The following is a 23,545-nucleotide window of genomic DNA, read 5'->3' as shown; positions in this document are numbered from 1 at the left end:
GTGACCCTTACAATAACTGAAGAAATATCTGACACCTCGCTCTTCAAAAAAAAACAGTTAACAAATCGTATTCCCTTTAATCATATAAAAACAACTTAGCATGTTTAGATCGTCTTCATTTATGAATTTGAACATACTGGCAGATTTCGATTTGGCAACCGCCTTATAAAACACAAGTTATTTTTTTACTTGTGTTATTTTCTGTATATGTGTATTCGCTTTTCTGGACATAACGTTTTACAAATTACCAGTGGAAGATGTGTGTAGACAATGAACAATACACAAGTCTATACTCCTGAAAAGGTGCACGTCTACGTCAATCAATCATTTTATAGCCAACAGGTGCTAGCACAATCAAAGCGCTGGAGGCACTGAAGTTGTTCGCAGTTGTCGTCTTGATTAGCTTGTGCGCATTGCGGAGGCTTATCAGTGTGCACATGCTAAACTTATTTGACGTGCATTAAGCCCCGTTTTCCCTGAAAGCAGCCAATATGTACAGATTTCAATTATACACACTAGACTGGCCGATGTCGTCTTACAAGCTGGTATATACACTCACTGCTAGAGTGAGTTGTGGTTCTTACCGTACTTTAGGCTTCTTAGCACATACTGATTTGCAAAATATGCTCTGTAAATTTAGCTGGCCGCTAACGCGACCAGCTAAAAATTTAGTACTTAGTATAAAAAATTGTTTTATAAATCGACAAGAAAATGTGTAAATTAGTGAAAAAATGTTGTTGTTTTTGTTTTCTTAATAAGTAGAACGGAAAAAAGTATTTAAAAATATTTAAACATGTTTCCAAATTCGTATATTAATATATATAAAACGCTGGAAATATATTTTTTCGATATAACCTTCTAGGGTGATCACGTGAATGATTATTGAATACTTTCATTTGCGAATGGTCCATAATTGAATATATAGTACCTGACATACATGTGTATTTGTTGTCTATAAGAAGTCAATACAATGCCATAGAGGCAATCACGTGTATAAGCAACGGACACTATTTTCTTATATTGGCCGCACGTGCTAAACATAGAAGAAGAAGAAAATTAATAACCGAATAAAGTTACTGTCGTCGGGTGCACCCTGTCACTTTGCACTGTTTGTTAAAAGCTAACAAAAAATCAACAAGTATTTAAACTATTATATTAAAAATCTGACATTTAAAATAAAACATAATTATTTGAATGTGAATATCCTTTGGATTATAAAGTAATTTTAGTAATACAATTTTTTGGTGTGTGCTTTTAAAATCGTGTATTATGTAATGTTTGATACACAATAGAAACAGTTCGCTCCATAATTATAACTTAAACATATCACATAGGACCCTATGCCATAATCATAAATCGACCAGGCTACTCCAAACTCTTTTTTTTACCTCAGCCGTACGCTTCGGTCCATACACAATGTGAAGGTATCTGGAAGGCTACTAGTTTGTCATGGGGATTTCAGTGGGGTTTTCTATGTTTGTGAATTTAACGAACTTTACTACTTATAAAAAAGCTTTGTTTAAATTAGTTTTCAAATGAAAATACTATGGTCATGAGTTGTAAAAACTATATTATCCTACTCGAGGTTTGTAAGATCTGGGTTTTAATTTGTATACACACACATAATAAACTAGTATTTCTGAAAATAATGAAGACCATAATAGTCGTGAATTGACTCAATTTTTATTAACTATTTTCGATTAATAGCGTATGTCAAACATTAGATATGATTATACCAGAAACATAAACGTTTACCGATAATTGAGCTCACTTTTAAGGGACCGTCAACCAGATTGACGAAAAAAGAAAAGTTTTTAAATACAGTATTTTTTACAATTATTAGTTTATTTTGATTAAAATATCACGACTGGTATATTACATTACTTGCAAAAAGTTCATATCTTCAGTATTTTCTGTAATAAAATTTCGCGATGTAAAATCGAAAGTACATCGCGAAAATGGGTGACATAACGATATACACACTATAAATTACGCAAGTAGATCGTTTTTATCAAATATATACAATTCACTACGCATGCACGATTTGCATTCCTGGGTTTACCACGTGGCGATGATGATCATTCTACTTGCGTTATTTATAGTTAACTGGCAGTTACCTGGTACACATACCCAGTTAAACTTTATCCGAATATACTGAATATATGAAAACTTAACAACTTTTTCAAGAAATGTAAATTAGCAATCGTTATATTTTAATCAATACAAACTAATAATTGTAAAAAATACGGTATTTTAAAACTTTTCTTTTTTTCGTCAAGCTGGTTGACGGTCCCTTTAAGACGTTAACACGTAGTTTCTTCCCACAACAATCCAATCGACCTTAATTGTTTGTGTCGATCTTAAACTTGGTTTTGGTATTCTATGTTGAGTTGTCAATCAATTTAGCTTACAGTAATACTATGTTCTAAATTAAATTTTAAGCGTGCGATAGTTCTGCTACATTATTTATACTTGAATTATCTTTTATAGATCTAAACGTAACTTTAGAAATGTTAAATTGAGATTGTGAAGATTTGTTCATGCCTTTGCATAATCTTATTCAAGTAGAAAATTGAAACAAAATAATAATTATTAAAAGATAAGCCGATCTGACAATCCGATTCTTTTAGATAACAATGAAAACAAACAACTTTTGTTCGGTTTTCTTTCCAATAGATAGCTGGCATTTAATGCAACATTCGTATCTTATAATTTTGTTTTTAACCATTATTCCAAGAGGTTGAAGTATTATATTTGCCCAAGGCATGCTTTTCAAGTGCCACACTTCAGTTTGAATTAGAGACATCCGGACTGTAGCTGCGGAATAACGTTTGTTTTTTGGAATCATTAAATAGTAAGTCTGTACTGTACATCAAGTGTGAGCTTGTGAGCTTGATTGTTATTACTGTTTGAATCGTGTGGGCTATAAGCGTTGATATAAAAATCAACATTACTGTACTTTACGGATAGCAGTGTGTACATAACTTAGAAATAAATATTAGAAATAAAACAACGAAACTAAAAAGGCGCCATGTCGCGACATATGGCCATTGTTGTCTGCTTCGCGATCGTCCTGATGTCGTACCGTCACGTGACCGGACAGGCGCATGACGTGGCAAAGCTGGACAAAAGATTGACGTCCATTAAGAGTTTTGTTGATCGTGAAATCATCGACATCCGGTTTCAGATCTCCGAACTGAAAATGACTGTCGAGCAAATGGTGGTCGATCAGAGGAACGCTAGCGCTGGGTCCAATATTGGCGGACCGTTCCCTGACTATGGTGAGTACGACTAGTGACAGAGGGAGGAACATACGGAATAAATTTAATGAAAATATTGTAATCATATATCAAAGAATTTTAATGACAAGCGTCTCCGGTAATTAAATATTTACGTTCAATATTTGAAAAAATCGTTCTCCAGATGTGTTCCTTAGCCAATTTTGCAATTATAACGACTCGTAACTAAAGATTCTGATGTGTACAATATGTCTGAAACATAGTCTTTTATGGTTATAGAAATACATGGGTGAATAGAAAAGAAAGTGATAATGTCAGAATGGCTAATCTTATTAAAATTAAAAAAAACAAGTAAATGTGGTAATGTAACATACACATTATTAATAACACATATACAAATATGTTTTATAGTTTGGTCATAATATGAGTAAATTAATAAAATAATACAAATAAAGTTGTATATGTCGCTAATCGACAGGGTTTGAACACATGAAAAGTATGGCATCAAAGCCGAGTTTGATAATGACCCAAATAAAGCTGATAGTGTAACTTAAAGTAATGAATTTCATAAAAGAATAATATATTAAAGCAATAGTTTTCACATAATCAGAATGCAGCTAGAGAATTGAATAAACTCAAGTAAAGTTTTCTTTCTTTACTTTTATCAATAGGTCAAGGAATGGCAGGTGTTAATCAAAAGCAGATTACAGATCTCAAAATTAAATTGAATGCACATGAAAACCGACTGAATCGATTATTCAGTACAGTTAATGAGATTCACGTGGTAAAAAACTCATCTAAAAGAACAGCTAAAGCCGACATTGAAAAAAAATGCGACGACAGATTCAACGCGCTCCAAAAGAAGTTTGAAGAAACCGCAGCTGCTATGATGAAAGGTTACAATGAACTAAAATCGCACGTGAACGTCAAAGTCTCTTTGTTCGATCAAATACATAACCTTTCCCAGTCCGTAATCTCCGAACAAAACAAACTGAGTACGAGGATTGACCAGACAGATGCGAACATCATTAGACTGGAAGGTGAAGTGAATAAGCTCGAAGTCAACGAAATGGTCGAGAAAAAAGAAAGAAACGAAATCATCAAGAACTTAAAAGATGAACTTCTCCAGTTGAACGCAGGCGTTAAAACGAAATTCGACGACAGAGTCAAGGCTCTTCAAAACAGGTTTGAAGAATCCACAACGGCGAATTTGGCAGTTTATAAAGATCTGGAATCGCAAATTTCCGTTCAATTGAAAGATCTTTCCAAGTCGTTGATCGCCGAACAAAACAAACTGAGTGTGAGGATAAACCAATCAGATGCAAACATCGTAAGACTGAAAGATGGATTGAACACGCTGGATGGCTTTTCGAGAGCGATCGAAGGGCTGAAAAGAAGGACTGACAAGTGCTGTATAGGTAAGTGGGGTTATTATTGTACTGTTAACGAAACGTCACATACTTTAAAAATATGACCGTAGACATTTGCCGACACTGCAAAGAATATAACCGAAAAACCAAGTACCACACACACATACATTCTTCCAAATTAAATACACTTTGGCATATGTATGACTCATTGATTTAAAATGATTTATTTGAGATAGCTACATTTAGGTTAATCATTTTTTTATTCGTCTTAAATCTCCCGGAAGGCTCCCTTTGATAATGACGTGGCTACTCAGCAAACTGGATAGGTTCATTAAAATGAGTCGTCGGTTAAGAATAATAAGTGATTTAAGTTAACAGTGTGAATAGATCGGATTATATAATCGTGATAATTTTACAATCAATTAATAAAAACAAATGCAATATCAGGTAAATATAATTTACATGAATAATTATGATCACAAATTTGAAGACTTAACAAATAAAATAGATATGTGGTATTGTTTTAAAATCTGAGGCATGTATTGCATAATTGAAGACGCACTATGTACACTAAAAAATAAACAATGAAATGCGTAACAGGACTTTAATCGGTTACCATAGTATCAGTCGATAGATTCAACTATTCCAGTCTACACTGCTGAGCAAACACGTCATATTCCGTGACATAAGTTAAGTCCAAAAGTATTATAAAATAAAATAGGAAATGTGATATAAAATCTATCCATGTTTAAAGATATCAAGATAAGAACAGTAAGACCATGGGTTCAAATTTGATCACCGGAGACAAGTGAGAACATAAATGTATAATGGCGAGATAGAGTTAAGATTAAGAATATTACTTTATAGAACATGAATAATTAATTTTATGCTGATTATAATGACAAACGTTTAATAATGGAAAATATTTCTAACTCTGAAAGTATATATACATACTTAAACTTCAGATTATATGTATAGAGAAGAGTTATAGCCAGTTACTAGTTGTCTGTCCTGAAAAAGAGACTACAAAGTACATAGGTCAAGAATAAATAATTAAGCGAATTAATGAAAAATTCCCAAATACAGCTACTGACTGAGTATGTATACACCACCACCATCATCATCATCATCATCATCATCATCATCATCATCATCATCATCATCATCATCATCATCATCATCATCATCATCATCATCATCATCATCATCATCATCATCATCATCATCATCATCATCATCATCATCATCATCATCATCACCACCACCACCATCTTCTTCATCATCATCATCATCATCATCATCATCAGTATCATCATTATCCTATCCTCATAAATATCTTCATTATTAACGAGAACATGATTATAATCTAAATCAAAATCATTATAATCATCATGATGCATTTTTAGTTTTGTCGCCATCACTGTTTCGTCTTAAGCATCATACCAGTTTTGATTTTACATTTTTATTGAAAGACCCATCCCCATGTGGCCGTTATATGCCTTCATATAAAGTTTGTCAAAGGTGCCGATTTTTTCTACATTATTTGCATTTTGCTATTGATATTTTTAGGATAGCCAACTATGGTAAATTCATGTACATATGTCGCTACAGGAAATAGGCAATAACATTTTAGATGTATGTTGTAGATTGTAACCCATTAGAACCAGCTCAGAATCCATCAATCACGTTTAATTATTGAGACAAGTTTTCTCTTCAGATTGTGGTGACCCAACACCAGAACATGGTACAGTAAACACCACAGTAACAAAGTATGGAACTGTTGTTAAAATATCATGCAACCACGGTTACGTATTGAGCGGAGAGAACATCGTCAAATGCAACGCTGACTCTGTCTGGTCTGACTCAGCCACGTGTAACCCATATGGTAAGAAATTACTAGGCATAATTCAGTCCTGGTACACATTCTTATTTCTTAAACGTTGTGCTTGTTTCTTTAGTTTGATTATTCCTGGGTTAGTTGGTTGTACCAGTACATACATATGCCAGTAACGTACAACTGCTCTACACGTGTGTCGTTCTTCGACACATTTTTAGAGCAGAGCTCAGGAATGTTATAAACTATAGCAACCTGTAAGTGTGCTATCAACCAGGGCTATAAACTTAGATGTAGACTTTATTCGTTAAATTTTTTTTCTACACAATGAATTGATAACATAATTATTTGCATTTTGCTAAGTAAGTGTAAGTATGGCCAACAATTGTAAATTTTAAAACAATGTCGCTATATGAAATATACAATGACATTTTAGTTGTAGATTCTGACCCATTCAAAATGCTCGAAATCAACCAATCACTTTTTATTATTTTGACAAGTTTTTTCTTGTGGTGACCCAATGTCAGACCATGGAACAGTAAACACCGCAGCAACAACTTATGGAACTGTTGTTAAAATATCCTTTTATCAAGGTTATATACCGAGCGGAATGAGCATCATCTTATGCAACTAAGATTCTACCTGGTCTGAATCAGCCATCTGTAACAAAATATGGTAATAATATTCTGTACATGGTTCAGTCATGGTACTCACTCTGATTTCTGACGACGAATCGTGTCCGTGTTTGCTTCTTTAGTTGTAATTTTCTATGTCGTCAACAGTATATCAATCATATCATGGCGGTGAGTGAACAAACTTGCAATTTGCCTGGGTTAGCTGATTTTACCTCTACCAAGTGTACATTCTTATACCAGTAACTGACAACTGCTTTACACTTGTGTCGTTCTGCAGAGCAGAGCTCAGAAATGTTATAAAATATAGCAACTTGTAGGTGTGCTATCAACCAGCGCTATAAACTAAAATGTTGGTCATGATGCTCCACCTTATTCTTTAAAAAAAATGTACAGAAGACATGTTTGTTTTCTCTAAAAATGTTTGGGCCCGAGCAAACATTTATGGAATTTATTTATAGTTGTCCACCGCTAGTTTCCATCCCTGTATTATGATTTATTTTGAAATTAGTACATTCATTTCGGTCCCATATTCCAATATTGTATCTTCACAAACTTAATAACAATTTCCCCAAAACAACTTAGAAGTTAATCAATTTGTATCTACTTTAGTTATAAGTATATCATTTTGTTTGTTTTGTTTAACATTTTCCTTGTAATATATTTGTACCTAAGACTGTGGAAGTGCTGCCCCAGAAAATGGTGTGGCCACAGCCCCCAATGGCACTACCTACCAGAAGCAGGCTATTGTGCAGTGTAACGCAGGCTACAGACTAAACGGCTCGTCAGTGATAGAGTGCAATGCAACTGGCTGGAATGACTCTGTCTCATGTGTTATACAACGTAAGTGGAACATGATAGTTTATAAATTTTAGCTATATTTTGTTATTTATTTGCTAAGATGTCAAGTAATTAATTAACAACAATTAATATCATAAACTGTCTACTTTTCTCTTTTTTTTAAGAACTTTCGACGATATGTGGACTGCGTTGGGTTAAGCTAATTTAATTGTAGAAACCTGGAGTAGCTCATATATCTACATGTTTTAAGAAACATTGGCATTCTGAATATTGCTCTGCTATCAATTGTTATAGAAAATCAGGAATATCGCAACTCTCCTTTCAATAAAATAACCTACATTGTATTTGTATTTTGCCAATTATTCTCACAGTCTACACAGCTACAATTATCATGATGTCAGCATTCTCAAACCATATTCATAGTTTATGGCCAGTTATCTACATACACATATTACCGAAGATATTATGATGAAATATGAAAATATTATAGTACAAAGTATACTGGGCATGGTGTTTGTTGTATAAAACGTACGGAATAAAGCAACTTTTACTGCAACGTGTGCCATTAATCATCGCGTCACTGTTACTCCTCCCATTACCGATTATGAATAAGCAAACGATGCTCTTCTAAAAAGGTTTACCGTTGTTTTCACGCAAGTGTGTTTACATTAACAGAACATAAACAAAACGTATTGTCATCGCAACGATTTATTGAAAAACAAGAGCAGTCATTTTAATTACCGAATCTCCAAATTTCGTACATATAAAGTTAGTTTATTATTTTTACTCAAAAGTACCAGACCTTTCTTCACTTGTGATAGTTTCAAAGTAGTTTTTTGTATATCAAGTAAAGCAACATCAGAACTTTTCCGCTACACCAGGTGACTGTAAGGACTGGTACACTTCGGGGTTCCGTGATACCGGGATTTATACCATCTATCCGAACCCGGGCGTTATATTTCAGGTAAGTCACAAATTAATAAATGTCGTTTAAGCGCCTGACAGCATCTACCATTTACTTACTGGAAGTGGAAGCATGAACGCAAAAGCAGAATGTTTTATAAAGCTAGAGCAAGTCTATACGCAGGCATATGCATTTTTAGTTGGTCACGTTAGCGGCCGACTAAATTTACAGAGCATGTTTTGCAAATCGGTATGTGCTTAGCTAGCTAAGTTACGCTAAGGACTGTAACTCACTATGCTAGGAACGATAACCGCTGCCTGTCTGCACTGCAGACGACGAATGCTTAGGAGTGTCTGCTATACTACTGCAGTGGGTGTATTTATCAGCTTGTAAGTCGACACTGGCCAGTCTAGTGTTTATCATTGAAATCTGTACATATTGGCTGCTTTCAGGGAAAACGGGGCTTAATGCATATCAAATAAGAGTGGCCTGTGCACACTGATTAGCCTGTGCAATGCGCACAAGCTAATCAAGGACGACAACAGCGAACAACTTCAGTGCCTTCAGCGCTTTGATTTTTATACACGTTTAATTTATGTTGCTTATATATCAAAGATCTGACGCGGGACAAACATGCTTCGAACTAAATTGTCAGTATTGCACATAATGTATAAACTGTGTTCCATGGAGATTCGGAGTCCATTTAACGTATAATGTATCTTGTGTACATACAGGTCAGGTGTGACATGGAGATAGATGGAGGAGGGTGGACGGTAATACAGAGACGGGTGTCCGCAAGCGACTTCTACAAATCTTGGGCCGAATACAAGGCCGGGTTCGGCGATGAACAGAATTTCTGGCTCGGTAATGAGAAAATCTTTGCACTGACAGGCTCAGGGGATTACAGACTACGAGTTGATTTAAGAGTAGGAGGGGAAACCAGGTTTGCGTCATACCAACAGTTTGCAGTTGCAGGGGAGAATGATTTGTACAGGTTGACGATTGCAGATTATAGTGGAACTGCGGGAGACAGTATGTCGGATTCAAACAACAAGGCGTTCAGTGCTAAAGATCGTGATAATACTTATTCTAGTAACTGCGCTAAGTTGTTGCGAAGCGCCTGGTGGTTCAACGCATGCGGGTCTTCAGATTTAAATGGGTCTTATGGCGGAGACAGAAATGTAAGAGGATTTGTATCAGGACTTATTTGGTATGACTGGCTTGGCTATGAGAAGTCGTTATCAAGTTCGGAAATGAAAATACGGAGAAGATAACTGATTGATAAGGAATATATTGCATCATACTTGTAACGCACGAACCATCAATTTAATTGCAATATTATACTTAACATAAGATGTTGAATTTATTTTTCGAAAGATTTAGTGACTATGTACAGTCACTAACTGAATTTACGAATCGTAAATTTGTAATAGTTGTGGTTGCTTGTGTACACTTTATACTTTGCTCAGTGAGTAAATGGTAGGTTGGTGTTTCTTTATGGATTGTACTGTGAAATATAATTTGTCTTATTACATGTATATCCAGTTATCTTGGTAATTGCAATGTTATTCGGCAAATAAAAGACACACGCTAATTTGTGTACAGCTATATGATACATTAACTGGTGTGGAGCGCATATGAGTTTTACTGAACAAACAAACTGGATTAGTTAAAAAGAAAAATGTATGAATGTAAATTTATATAATAGAGCACGTTATATAAGGTAAATGTATCCTAGGCATTTGCGTCAAGAGATTGCACTTTTCGCAGGAATTCAAACTTGGTAAATAAGACAAGCTCTTTTAAATGTAATATATGTTTTGGAAAACTAGCATGCATTATCTCACACGACTTGTAACAAATTTGCCGGTCTAAGAGCATTTGTAAACACCATATTCATAATCAACTCAAGTTCATTTTAACCCTGGAAAATTTCAGAGGAAAGGTTATTCGAAAGAAAATTTTGCCGCCAGTTTACTAAAATTTTAGGAATCTAATTAATCGGACTTGTTGCATTTTACTCGGACTGGATTTATTTAATTAGGAATGTCAGCGTTATACTCGGACTGGGTGCATCATACTCGGACGCGCATCACCATACTAGGACAAACGGCCGTTAATCACGCGCGCCCCCTCTTTTTTGAGATACATTAACAAATTTAAAACTCCACCATGCCACAACCTATAAAGGTTCTTACGTTGTTAAATTGGTTAAGAATGTATGTTTCTGTACATTCTTAAATGAACTAATCTTCGCTGAAAACGGCCACCGGAAAAACTTTGCGAAATCGAAATTTCGCAAACTTAAGTAACCTTTTTCTTGAAGATTTGCTTATTTGTGATAAAGTATAAGATAAAAGTCTTACTTGTGATTAATAATTGGTTATTTTTGCTTAAATCACGCGTTTTCTTCACAATGAACTTTATTTGCAAAATTGGGATCCCATGGGATTTTTGAATATTCCCATGGGATTTTTCTTTTCCCCATGTGTATTTCGGTTTTCCCATGGGATTTTTCTCCAGCTTTTTTTTATGGGAGAAAAATTTTCATGGGATTTTCAAAAAAATAAAACAAGTTCGTTTAGGCTAAGTTATCAATTTTAAGATTTGTTAAAGCATTTGTGCTTATTTTCGTTCAATTTTCGTTGATAGAAAAAAATCCCATTTTTTATGGGAAAAAAAAATCCCATGGGATTTTTTTCTGATTTTTAGAGATTTATTCATGTAACGTTCAGAAACACTACATTTTAACAAATGATAAACAATTCTCGCGATTTTAACGCGTTCAATCGTGTTTAAAAAAAAAAGGGATTTTTATTCCATGGGATTTTTTTTCCAATGGGATTTTTTAGGTATAATTTTCTAAAAGCTATATAATAATAATAAAAAAAATAACTAATAATAATAATAATAATAATAATAATAATAATAATAATAATAATAATAATAATAATATTAACACTAAAATAATAATAATAATAATAATAATAATAATAATAATAATAATAATAATAACAATAATATCGTGCTCAATATGAGTAATTTGTACTTTTAAGCGACTAACATTTTTATTCGAGCCGATCGTCGAGTCCGAATGGTGAGAATGACAGCAATTTACCAGTACAAATAAATCTCACTTGTGTAGAGAAAGCTACCGTACTACTACTATACAAATAATCTTGATATCATTTCTCGACTGAAAATGAAAACAGTATGGATATTGATGTCAGCAATATGATAAATATTGACAAAATGAAAAACCTTGACAATAATTCCGTGTCGAATACGCCTTGGATTATAGCGATCAAATTCATATAAGCATTGATAAGATAATATGCGAAAATGGGTCTTATGCAACCAATGCGAAAGACGCAAAAATCTTGTCGGACACGAGGTCCGATAACTTTTAAAATTTGTCGGACCTCGCCAGATTTTATCGGACCTCGTTTTTCGTCCGTGCCGAGACAAGTATGTTTCGCCGTTTTATTAAAAGTTGTTAAATTTTAAATGCCGCTCACTTTCCAGCCATATCATGATATCAGTAAGAAAGTGATTAGCGTTTATTTTGTATTAATATTAGTTTCATATCTCGACTTGACTCGCTACGAATTTTATTCGCGGGAGCTGTAATTTTGTGATCCAGCCTACGTCACGAAACAATGTGCAATATTTAACTGGTTCTAAGAATCGCGCTTGGAGTTTGTTACGTCACCAGCAAAGACAGCCAGTTCGACTGGTTGGAAAATTGATTTTAAAGTTAAATAATCTATCGAAGTAAAATAAACATGAATTAGACCTTTTTTTAATATTCCTAGTTTCGTGTTCATTTTTAATCAAAGTTTTACATATTGTTTTTTTTTTTTTCTTGTCGGACACGAGGTCCGACAATTTGGGAAATATTATCGGACCTCGTCGAATTTTATCGGATTTGTCCGAGGTCCGATGTCTTTCGCATTGGTTGGTCTTATGTCATATACGGCCAGCGTAGCTCCATTCCGTATTGTTCGGTATTAAGTCACGTCAAGTTTCGTGGTCGAATTATAGCATGATAATTATTTTCACATTACGCGAATCATATGAGTTTCCCTATATATATTGTATTAAAATTTATGTAACACTATTGTGCGATGATGAAAATTGTTTGGATTTTTCAAAACACGCTTTCCTGATTGTGTTAATATAAGCTATGCATTACCGAATGCGGTTGACGGTTAACACAGATCAAATAGAATGAGATAACCGTTATATAATGATGGAACACACAAAATGCAAGAGCGCCCAATATTTATTATTCTATTTGATATACATGTATACACACATCGGCCATCTTCATATAGTTTCACAGTCTTTTAAAAGACGTCATCATATTCAATGTTGCGTCAACTTCACGAACTAAGAGAATGTTTAGGTGTTTTTTAGTTTTTTATTCCACGTTATACACAGTTGCAGTATTTCATTGTCTGGTGAATACAATTGTTCCTCTCAATATTTATATCACATATGCTGTCGATTTGATTTCATCAGAATAAGTCAGCGAACACTCAGAAAAAACCCTGAAAACAGTGAAAATTATCCACTATACTATTTATTTTTCGATCATAGACGTTTTTGTTTTAATATTGGGATAAAAACTAGGGATGTCAACGAATATCCGAATATCCGAATATTCGGTCACGGACCGAATATTCGGATACTATTTTCCGAATCGAATATTCGGAAGAAAAAAATCAAAAAATCGAGTAATTTCAAAGACTTTGTATTCGTGAAATTTGCTTTAAACATTGTACAAAAAGTCGTTCCTCGTGTCATAATGTTTAGTCCGGATAATTCGTCGCTATGGTGATGACAGTATACCGGTCATAAATCCCGCTAATTGCCTAACAAAGACAGTCACTTTGTGTCAAAATTATGATAGGTTCTAATCGCATCGGCAATCAAAACACCGACCTGCACTTGATCCAATGACTCGAATTACATTTAAAATTATCAAAGATTAAATGAGTAAAGGAAAAGCCGACTTGGTGTAAAAAAAACAAATAAGACCGTATGGCAATTAAAACACCGACCCGTCTTGATCTAATAACTCGAATTACATTTAACATGATAAAAGATTAAATAAGTAAAGGAAGTGCCGACTTGGTGTGAAAAACAAAAAAAGATCGTATGGTTATAATCACGTTGTCCAATCAAAAAAGCTTTTAGAAAATAATTTACTCAACCTCTAACCGAGCAAGAGAATTCTGACGAACTTCAGAGATATTTGCTTGTGAAAATGGAGCCAACCGCTAAACCTCTTAAGTGGTGGAAACGTCGCGAGAGCGGATTTCCGAAAGTCGCGTATGTTGCTAGGAGTGTTCTATATGTACCTGCAACTTCTATGCCATCTGAGCGCATATTCTCAACCACTGGATTGCTCATCAATAAACTAAGAAATAGACTCGCCAGTGATCTGGTCGACGCAATCGTGTTTTTAAATAAGAACAATGTTCATGTGCCCAGTGACGCCGATCCGAGTGACTTTTAAATGTGGCAACGGTGTTTTGTTTGCATGTGTTCGCTATGTAAATAATACGTTTAAGTTCAGTTCAAATTATTTATAGATCTAACTGTTTTGTCATGTAATTATTTTGTCGTCATGTAAATATTATGTTTCTCGTTCTATTGTTGATGTACAATATTAAAGCACGTGTTCGCTATGTAAATACTATCTTTAAGTTTAGCTTAAATTATTTATAGATCTAACTGTTTTGTTATGTAATTGTTTTGTCGTCATGTAAATATTATGTTTCTCGTTCTATTGTTGATTTACAATATTAAAAGTTAAAAAACAGTTTTCGTCATTCAATTTTAACAATTAGCGACGGCAATGCTGTGTCAATATTTAGTCACTTCCGGGGAACTTCCGGTAAAAACGAAAGTAGAATTCATGGAGTAATGGTACGGTAAACATAGTTGATTTTTTTCTAACAGATGTTGACCGAATATCCGAATATTCGTTCGGAAGGATGACCGAATATCCGAATACCAATATCGGTATTCGTTGCCATCCCTAATAAAAACAAAAAACAATCAATGATTTGATTCTGATTATTGTGAAATGAGAAATAATTATTATTCCAGCTCAAAAAGTACACACCATATACATAACATAATTGATTTGGTAAACAATAATTTGAGAACATAATAAATATCATGCGAAAAATATAAAATAATGGAACATTTTACATTTTATATCGTTTATATATGTGTATATCTAATTAGTGTGAATAGTGAATGTTTTAAGATTTTTGGTACAAAAAAGGTGTATTATTTTAAAGATTTGCACTAATCTTAATAGATTAAATTCAAATCAATGCAATAAACGATGACAAATTCAATAGTGATACTTCTGGATACTTCTGGATAACACTTTAATCGGCTTAGCAAATCGACTAGGTTAAAATATGTTTCTTTTCTGCAAATACACGTTAATATTTAACCCAGTTTACGGTGACACTGTGCATATGATGAAAATGCACTAATTTAACGAAGTACCTGCGCAGGCGTGAAAATAATTACACCAAACATATATCCACGATGGAGACACTATATTATAATATTACACCTCAGAGATATTGGTCCTTCTATATCTATATGACCGGTTTCAGTCTGTAAAATGCGATAGAGGAATCTAATAGTATATGGGCCGGTCACTATTTTTTGTATATGGACCGTTCGGGGTTACACACCACTAAATGTGCAATGTGTTGAAGCGTTTTATTAAACAGCATTGAAACTAATTCAGCATTAACAAGAGTAAAAAAAATATAATTTAGAATAAACGACACGCTGACCTCAATGCCAACGTTAACATCCAATGTTTAGAACAATAAAGCCAAAACGATATTGACTTCCATTTTCTATTTTTTCATCCCCGTATCGAAACTTATTTTAAATCACACTATTTTATTGTATTCCTATCGAAGTTAAAATTATGCATGATAAACACACAATCCGAAATACGTTTGTCATTCGTTCGATGCCTTACACAAACAACTAACTATTAAAAAACACCACGTCCGATATATCCTTAACATCTAGAGAATTTAGCTCCAACTGAAATGTTTCGTCAGAGAAACTACGTCACACGATATACGTCATCGTTTGTGCATTCAGTTGCATAAAATATAAAAGTACGGAAAGCCGGTACAACACTGTACGATGATACATGGGACACTCTTCTGTGTAATATAAGAAATAGTAAACTCCACTTCGGTCCCAATGGCATTATAGTGACCAGCCAGGCAGCCAAAAACTGTATATGGACCTCAGCCTACGGCTTCGGTCCATATACGGTTTGTGGCTGCCTGGCTGGTCACTATAATGCCATAGGGACCTCAATAGGGTTTACTAATTCTTAATTATATTATATTAGATTATATCATATTATAGTATATTATCGTATATAAAGTATCTGTATAGTATAGTATATTATGTTATGGTGTGGTGTGGGTGGTGGTGTGGTGTGGTCGTTGTTTTGGTGTGGTGTGTGTGGTGTGGTTATGGTAATGGGTATGGGTATGGTATGGTGTGGGTGTATGGTATGGTATGGTTGGTATGGTATGGTATGGTATGGTATGTTATGGTATGGTATGGTTTGTATGGTTCTATTGGTATGGTATGGTCATGGTATGGTCTGGTCTGGTATGGTTGGTAGGTGGATGGCGTGGAGTGGAGTGGGTGGAGTGGCGTGGCGTGGAGTGGGTTGCGTGGCGTTGCGTGCGTGTGCGCGACGTCGCGTACGCTTCGCGTCGAGTCGCGTAGAGTAGAGAGAGTAGAGTAGAGTAGAGTAGAGTAGAGTAGAGAGAGTAGAGTAGAGTAGAGTAGAGTAGGGTCGGGTAGAGTAGAGTAGAGTAGAGTAGAGTAGAGTAGAGTAGAGTAGAGTAGAGTAGAGTAGAGTAGAGTAGAGTAGAGTAGAGTAGAGTAGAGTAGAGTAGAGTAGAGTAGAGTAGAGTAGAGTAGAGTAGAGTAGAGTAGAGTAGAGTAGAGTAGAGCAGAGCAGAGCAGAGCAGAGCAGAGCAGAGCAGAGTAGAGTAGAGTAGAGCAGAGCAGAGTAGAGCAGAGTAGAGCAGAGCACAGTAGAGCAGAGCAGAGCAGAGCAGAGTAGAGAAGAGCAGAGTAGAGCAGAGCAGAGCAGAGCAGAGCACAGTAGAGCAGAGCACAGTAGAGCAGAGCAGAGCAGAGCACAGTAGAGCAGAGCAGAGCATATATAAAATTGTGCGTACATTAATTTTGGTTTTTCGTTTTGATGGCCTATCTGACAGCATATTCACAGAAAAAAGACGATACAACCTACGTGATATGAAATCATACTCATTGTTTACTTTGCGAAAATTATAATATAATAGATATACAATGTACCACAATTGTATTGTTTCGTAACGAAGAGCTTTGATCTTGGTGATCGTGTTGATCGTTGAATTTCATTGACCGCATTGACATGTGTTCGTGTGCGGTTGCAAAACAGCGAGGACACAGAAAAAGCATATTTAAAAACCCATTTATCTCAATTGGAACGCTCTTAACGGACCTATGTAATCGTAAACGGGTGACGCATGGACTTTTGTATCGGGAATAGATCACAAACGGGCGCAAAGAAATTTATCTTCACGGATGGACTGACATCACATCGTACCAAAGTCTAAACAATCAAATAAAGTCCACGATCAGTAATGTGTTGTTCGTAAAAGAAATTACGACAGTAGAAACATAGCACTTTAGAGAGACCCCAATCTAGTTCATTGTATCCATCTTTGCGTCCTTGGCGGACAAAATATTTAGAAAAACAAAAAAGCATAAAACAAGAAAACACAAAGTTCTTCAAAGGCGTGTTTCAATCTCAAATACACATTATCGACAGTAGTGCCAGTCAAGGACAATACTTCAGTCAGCACACTAGAGATCAAAATTGAGGATATTAATTTTTATTCAGGGATGTCAATTGTTTACAATCTGGAAAATAAAACCGTGAGTCTGTGAAAATAGGTTCCTTACAGGGATGAAAGGGAGATCAGCCGCCCGAGCCGTGGCTAATTGTTTTATTGTAGTCTTCTAGTTGCTATTCCTGGTGAGTACATGCGGAATTTTATGCATGTGCATATGTCATTCTATAAAAATTGACAATGTAATTAACAACGTCAAAAATAAATTAAATCGTCCAACCATATCGTATCGGACAATGAATGTCCGAAAACATATTGAGATACGTCTTTTGCACATAAAATGAAATATGCATGTCGTTCGACTTAAGAAAATTAAAACCAGTCACCAGTAATCTAGCAAATGAGCAATATATATATATATGCATAGGAAACGGTAATAAACCAATTTCATCTCATTTAATATTGTTCTCAATCTAAAACGTAAAGTGTAACAAACTTAAAACTTATTATGTGATAATCATAAACGTGAAAGACGCATTTATTGAATATTTATTGTCGTCCCATATGAACCTATGCAGAAGCTGACAAAGACGTCGCCGTTTGTAGCTAAACCAATACTTGCGTATTTTTTATAATCGGCAAACAGCTGCAAAACGTGTTATTGTAAACCGAGCTTCACTCGATTACGTTTGCCCATAACGTTTTCAAGACAATTTTAACGTTTTTGTATTTAATCATCCGTTTGATGCGTGTTAAATTATTTACTTAAGAGGCGATAATGTAACTTTGCGTCGCTCTCATTTGAGCTACGATTAAATGTATGTATACAATGCCGACAAACTACACTTCAAAAATACATTTTCATTAATGCTTTAATTTGAAAACCATCAACAACCGGTAGCTATCTTAGCATTGTATAACTGCACTTGACATGCGTGGTGTAGCCTTCATTTCATAACTTTATTTTAAAGCTTTAAAATGGTTGGTTTGGGTAAAACGTTCCATGACATTAACTAAAACATTTTTCGGTGAACAATCTGAGTTAATTGTAAAAGAAGAAGTAATCGCTTGGAAAAGCTTAATGATTAATTAGAGTTACTTGTCCCTACTTTTTCATTTGAAATAGTGGTTCCATTAGAAAACAATTAGCACCAAAAATGCAAAGATTTGAGTTAATTTTAGGGATTTAGTTCGCACAGAATTATGTTGATTATATAATGCATAATTCACATTTTACACATTGGACGAGTTTCAAAGCACGGAATTTCTTGCATGATCGCTTCCTGCAATTCGTTTTACAGTTACAATAGCCATTTTAGGTGAAACAGAACCATTAAGTTATGTTGTTAATTGAACATTGCGAGATTTGATTTGAAAAATTTGCTCAGGAAACTGTCATATCTCGTTTAACTTTTCGTTTTGTTTAGAAAGTACGCTGCAAGTGTTTGTTTCGTGATTTATCTTAAGTTTTGTTGAGTAAGAATTTGACAATAGTGCATTTTAATGCATGACAAGAACAAACAGTGTCTAAAGACATACATATGAAACATATGTTTTCGCACTGACCCTTTCTATTGAAATGGAACACGTTGAGATACTATGTAAGGTAGTGTGATTTGTGCGAAAGTACGCCGATAATTATTATTTCCACTTTTCAGGAATGAGTACTTCATGTATATTTACTTTATTAAAATAAGTGTAATCACTGAAGTGGGAGCGTAACACTCGTTCGGGCAAACATAAGAACGAATCGAGTTAGAAACAAAAGAGCAAAAAACTAAATGTTTTAAAGAAGATATATTGATGCAATGCCTGACACGTTGATTTAATTATCAGGCGAATGTCTAAATAAACCAAGTTATCCTGTATTGCTTTTGAAATGCAGTACATTTTCAACTACACGTTTTCGGCGACAATCCATCAACAAAAACAGATGCAACGTTTCTTTTGACTTTTATAAAACATACATGAATATAACAATAAAGTATTTTTCTTAGAGATTTGTACGAGGTTCATGAGCGTGTAGCAAACGCATTATGTTCATGTTATTGAAATAATCTTGAGCGTAGTGTATACGAATATGCTTCGTGTGTGTTTCAATCACATTGTTATTTATTATCAGCTTCATACAGGAACATTCAATATGACCGAATCCTAATAAAAATGAGTAAGCATTTTTAAAGCTGTGACACAATCTTCTAGTTTAGCTTTGGTCAATACGGTCAGTCATTACGATCATTCTTCATCGGACTCTGACCCAAATGAGCCTCGTTCTGGAGAAAAATGGGTATAATGCATGTGCATAAAATGTCGTCCCAGATTGAACTGTACAGTCCACACAGGCTTATCCAAGACGTTGTTTTCCGCTTTTGTGTAATGTTTCGTTAATAAGGTTTTTTTTTTCTAATTGAAAATCAAGTATACTATATGCGGCAAGCGACGGGTCTAGAAGGACGACACAGGCTAATATGAGATTACACTTTATGCAAATGTATTTAGCCATATTGTCCCAGATTAGGGCTCAAGTTGTGTATGGCAGCGAGTAACTGGCATACGAATCGCATTTTCTACTTGAACACTAGCTTTAGATGGAAAAGAGTGGGTATGTTTATTGACTGCCTTTGGTAAGGTTAGCGAAATACATATTACGTTGCGAAAAATCGAAAATTACTTAAAAAGCGTTTTCAAAACTGATGTTCTCTTTCTCGGCAAAACAATGTCAAGCATTTATTGTAAACACGAAAGGTCTTTCATTAGTGAACATAGTGTATTCTGTAGACAGTTTTAACACATTCTTTGTAATTTTATTATCTATAAACGTTTCATTTAAGAATGTCTCAAAATCCAACGCTATTTAGGCTCTATCGATGTATACGTATACGTCATGTTGTTTAATTAATATTAACATAGGAATAACGATCGAAATAACTGTTTCAGCAATTCCTAAAGTGTAAAGTAGGAAAATTATTTATTACATATCATGAAAAGCACGTGTAAGGACATGTTATTTATCTTATGTAATATAGTGCCATTATGCATGAAATTTCCTCAATAATGTTTATGGTTACAATAGTTTATGAAACAGCCCTCAGATATACTGCTGTTAATACAGTAAAAACAAAGAATATTCTAGCAACCGTTTCCATGGCATTATTAATGTGTGTTTTGGAAGCGACAGTGTTGAGAAAAGTCCCATGGGAAGGCTCAAATTAATAAAAAAACATTATTATATTAATGCAATTATGCAATACTATTCCGACGTCAACATACCGACGTATTTTTAAAAAAAGATTGTCTTCATTAGTTTTCTTGGTGCAGACGACACTTGTTCTCAGACTACATTTATACATGCCTACCTTCCTAAAGGCCCGGTCACACCGCCAGAACTTTGCTTGAGCGTTCCTGGAGCGGTGAAAAACAATCATCACTGCTCGCTACCGTTCACGACCATTCACGACCGTTAAACAGAGGTTGACCCCGTTAAGGCAATGCCGTATACGCTCGGTCACCGCTGATGGTTCCTCCTACCGCTCAGAAAGTTTTGAGCTGCACAAAATATTGCGAGTGGTGAGGAGCGGGCAATTTTCCGCTCCGACAAAGTTCACCACCGTTCCACCAACGCTAAGTCAAAGTTTAGCACCGCTAGACGCAAGTTCGTGGACGTTTGGGTCCGCAAGGCCAACGCAGAAATCTTGAATGCTGGACAACCGCAGCTTCGCCAGCTTTGCCCGGGCGGTGATTAATCGTTGCACAAACTTTGGTGGAGCGGTTGTAAGCGTTTTTCGAACGGACACGGAATTGCTGGAACGGTGTCGGGCGTTGAAGTAGCGATCCATTGCAGTGATGAACTTTGGTTTGGCGTTGGTATTGAGGTGTTGGAGCGGGACCAGAATTTGGCTATAAATACGGGGAGAAATGAGTCAGGATTCCATTTTAAATAGAGCTACCGTTGAGTGCAGACCTCATTTTTATTTGCTCAGTTACAGTAAAAGTGTTCTATCATGGATGCTGTGAGACTTGTTGTGATTGGTGCACTAGTCCAGCAGCAGAATCAGAACCTCCTCAGATTGCAACAAGCTGTTGACAGAAGGAGAAAAGAGAGAAGAAGGAGAGACAGAGTTGTGTGGGTCAGACAGTGGATACTGAGAAGGCCTGAACATGGACTGTATCACAAGCTGATGGTGGAGCTGAGGAATGAGGATCCACGAGCTTTCCATCACTTTATGAGGATGCCACCAGCCATGTTCGATGAAGTTGTACAGAGGCTGACCCCCCGATTGACCAAACAAGACACCAGTTACCGACCAAGCCTGGAACCTGGTCTCAAAGTGGCAATCACCCTACGGCACCTGGCCTCTGGTAACACCTACAGAAACATGCAATACGCCTGGAGGGTTCCCCACAACACCATCAGTGTGGTAGTTACAGAAGTGGTAAAGGCCATCATTGAGGAGTACACAGATGAATTGTTGTTTTGCCCAACAACTGAACAAGGATGGAGAGACCTAGCTGACAAATGGTACCAGGGATGGAACTTTCTCCACACAGTTGGTGGCCTGTAAAGCTCCTCCTAACTCTGGCTCAGAATTCTACAACTACAAAGGCTTTTACAGCGTGATCCTGTTTGTCATGGTGGATGCTGACTACAAGTTCCCCTACATTGACTTCTCGGGCAATGGCTCATCCTCAGACTCTCAGATCTACAATGAAAGTGATCTCCATCTTGGGCTGGACCAGAACAGGATTCATGCCTTTCCTCAGCCAGACTCCCTACCCAATGACAATCAGAATGTACCTTACTTCATTATCGGAGATGACGCCTTCTCACTGCGGACCTACCTCATGAAGCCGTACAACACCAGAAAGCTCACCCATGAAGGGCGCATCTTCAACTATCGGCTGTCCAGGGCAAGACGGGTCGTGGAGAACGCATTCGGCATCCTGGCCAACAGGTTCCAGATTCTGCTCACCACCATTCAACAACACCATGAAACTGTCAGAACCATCGTGGAAGCTTGCTGCATCCTTCACAACCTGATGCGCTGCCGCTATCCAGTGCTCCAGAACAGACTTGTGGACAGTGCACAACCAGATGGCAACCTGCAGCCTGGGGCATGGAGAGAAGGACGGAACTTGGAGGACACTATCGTCGTGCAAGGCCCAAACACAGCCTCGCGTAATGGGAAGAGGCAGCGTAACCTACTCAAGCATTGGTGCAACTCCCCTGCAGGATCAGTGGACTGGCAGGAAAGAATGGTGGCTATCAACTGAACACTGCGCAGAGCACTAAGGATACACTTGTGCATTGTCCATGTAATATGTTTATTACTTTGTTGTAAATGTTATTTGTCATTGTTAAAGGAACTCGAACGTTCATGGTGCCCCAGTATTGGACATGCGATGAACAAATTGTACTTGTGTTTGTTTGAAATGTTATGAGATTAATAAAGAAACTTGTGATACGATTCATTCTTGATGTCATATTACATTAATAAAAGCACTTAATGTTGAATCCATTAAGTCCAGTAGCGCCTTTCCGCACCTCTGAAAATTTCAGTTTCTGAAGCCATTGTAATGAATAAAACATTTGCTCCAAAAAGGAGCAAATGCTCCAGTGTTTTCAATGATTTCAGTACTGTGGGGTCTTGTAAGTCATTAAGCCTGTAGTAAACTGTCTTTTTGGTAATTTTAGTCAAAAAGGTAGACTCTAAAAATAGCCTGGGTCTTAATGGGTTAAAACATGTCTTGTTTAATACTTGAAGGTTGTTTTTTAAGTCAGAAATTCCAATAAATAAAGTAGTCAAGAATAGTTTAAAAAAAATGTTGTTTATTAAAGCTCATAAC

At 35.8% G+C, this 23,545-nt stretch overlaps 1 protein-coding gene across 1 annotated transcript; it reads left to right on the top strand.

Annotated features, from left to right (window-relative positions):
* Positions 1–2,871: 2,871 nt before the first annotated feature.
* Positions 2,872–10,374, top strand: LOC127870354 (uncharacterized). Its single transcript, XM_052412979.1, has 6 exons — positions 2,872–3,281; positions 3,911–4,657; positions 6,327–6,494; positions 7,751–7,918; positions 8,758–8,840; positions 9,515–10,374. The coding sequence occupies exons 1-6, from the start codon at positions 3,032–3,034 to the stop codon at positions 10,052–10,054; spliced, it is 1,956 nt and encodes a 651-aa protein (XP_052268939.1). The 5' UTR covers positions 2,872–3,031; the 3' UTR covers positions 10,055–10,374.
* The last annotated feature ends 13,171 nt before the right edge of the window (positions 10,375–23,545 follow it).

This window comes from Dreissena polymorpha, chromosome 2 (assembly GCF_020536995.1).
Source record: "Dreissena polymorpha isolate Duluth1 chromosome 2, UMN_Dpol_1.0, whole genome shotgun sequence".
Classification (NCBI taxonomy): Eukaryota; Metazoa; Mollusca; class Bivalvia; order Myida; family Dreissenidae; genus Dreissena; species Dreissena polymorpha.
Note: the sequence above shows the minus strand (reverse complement) of the source record. Positions and strands in the feature narration are given on the sequence as shown.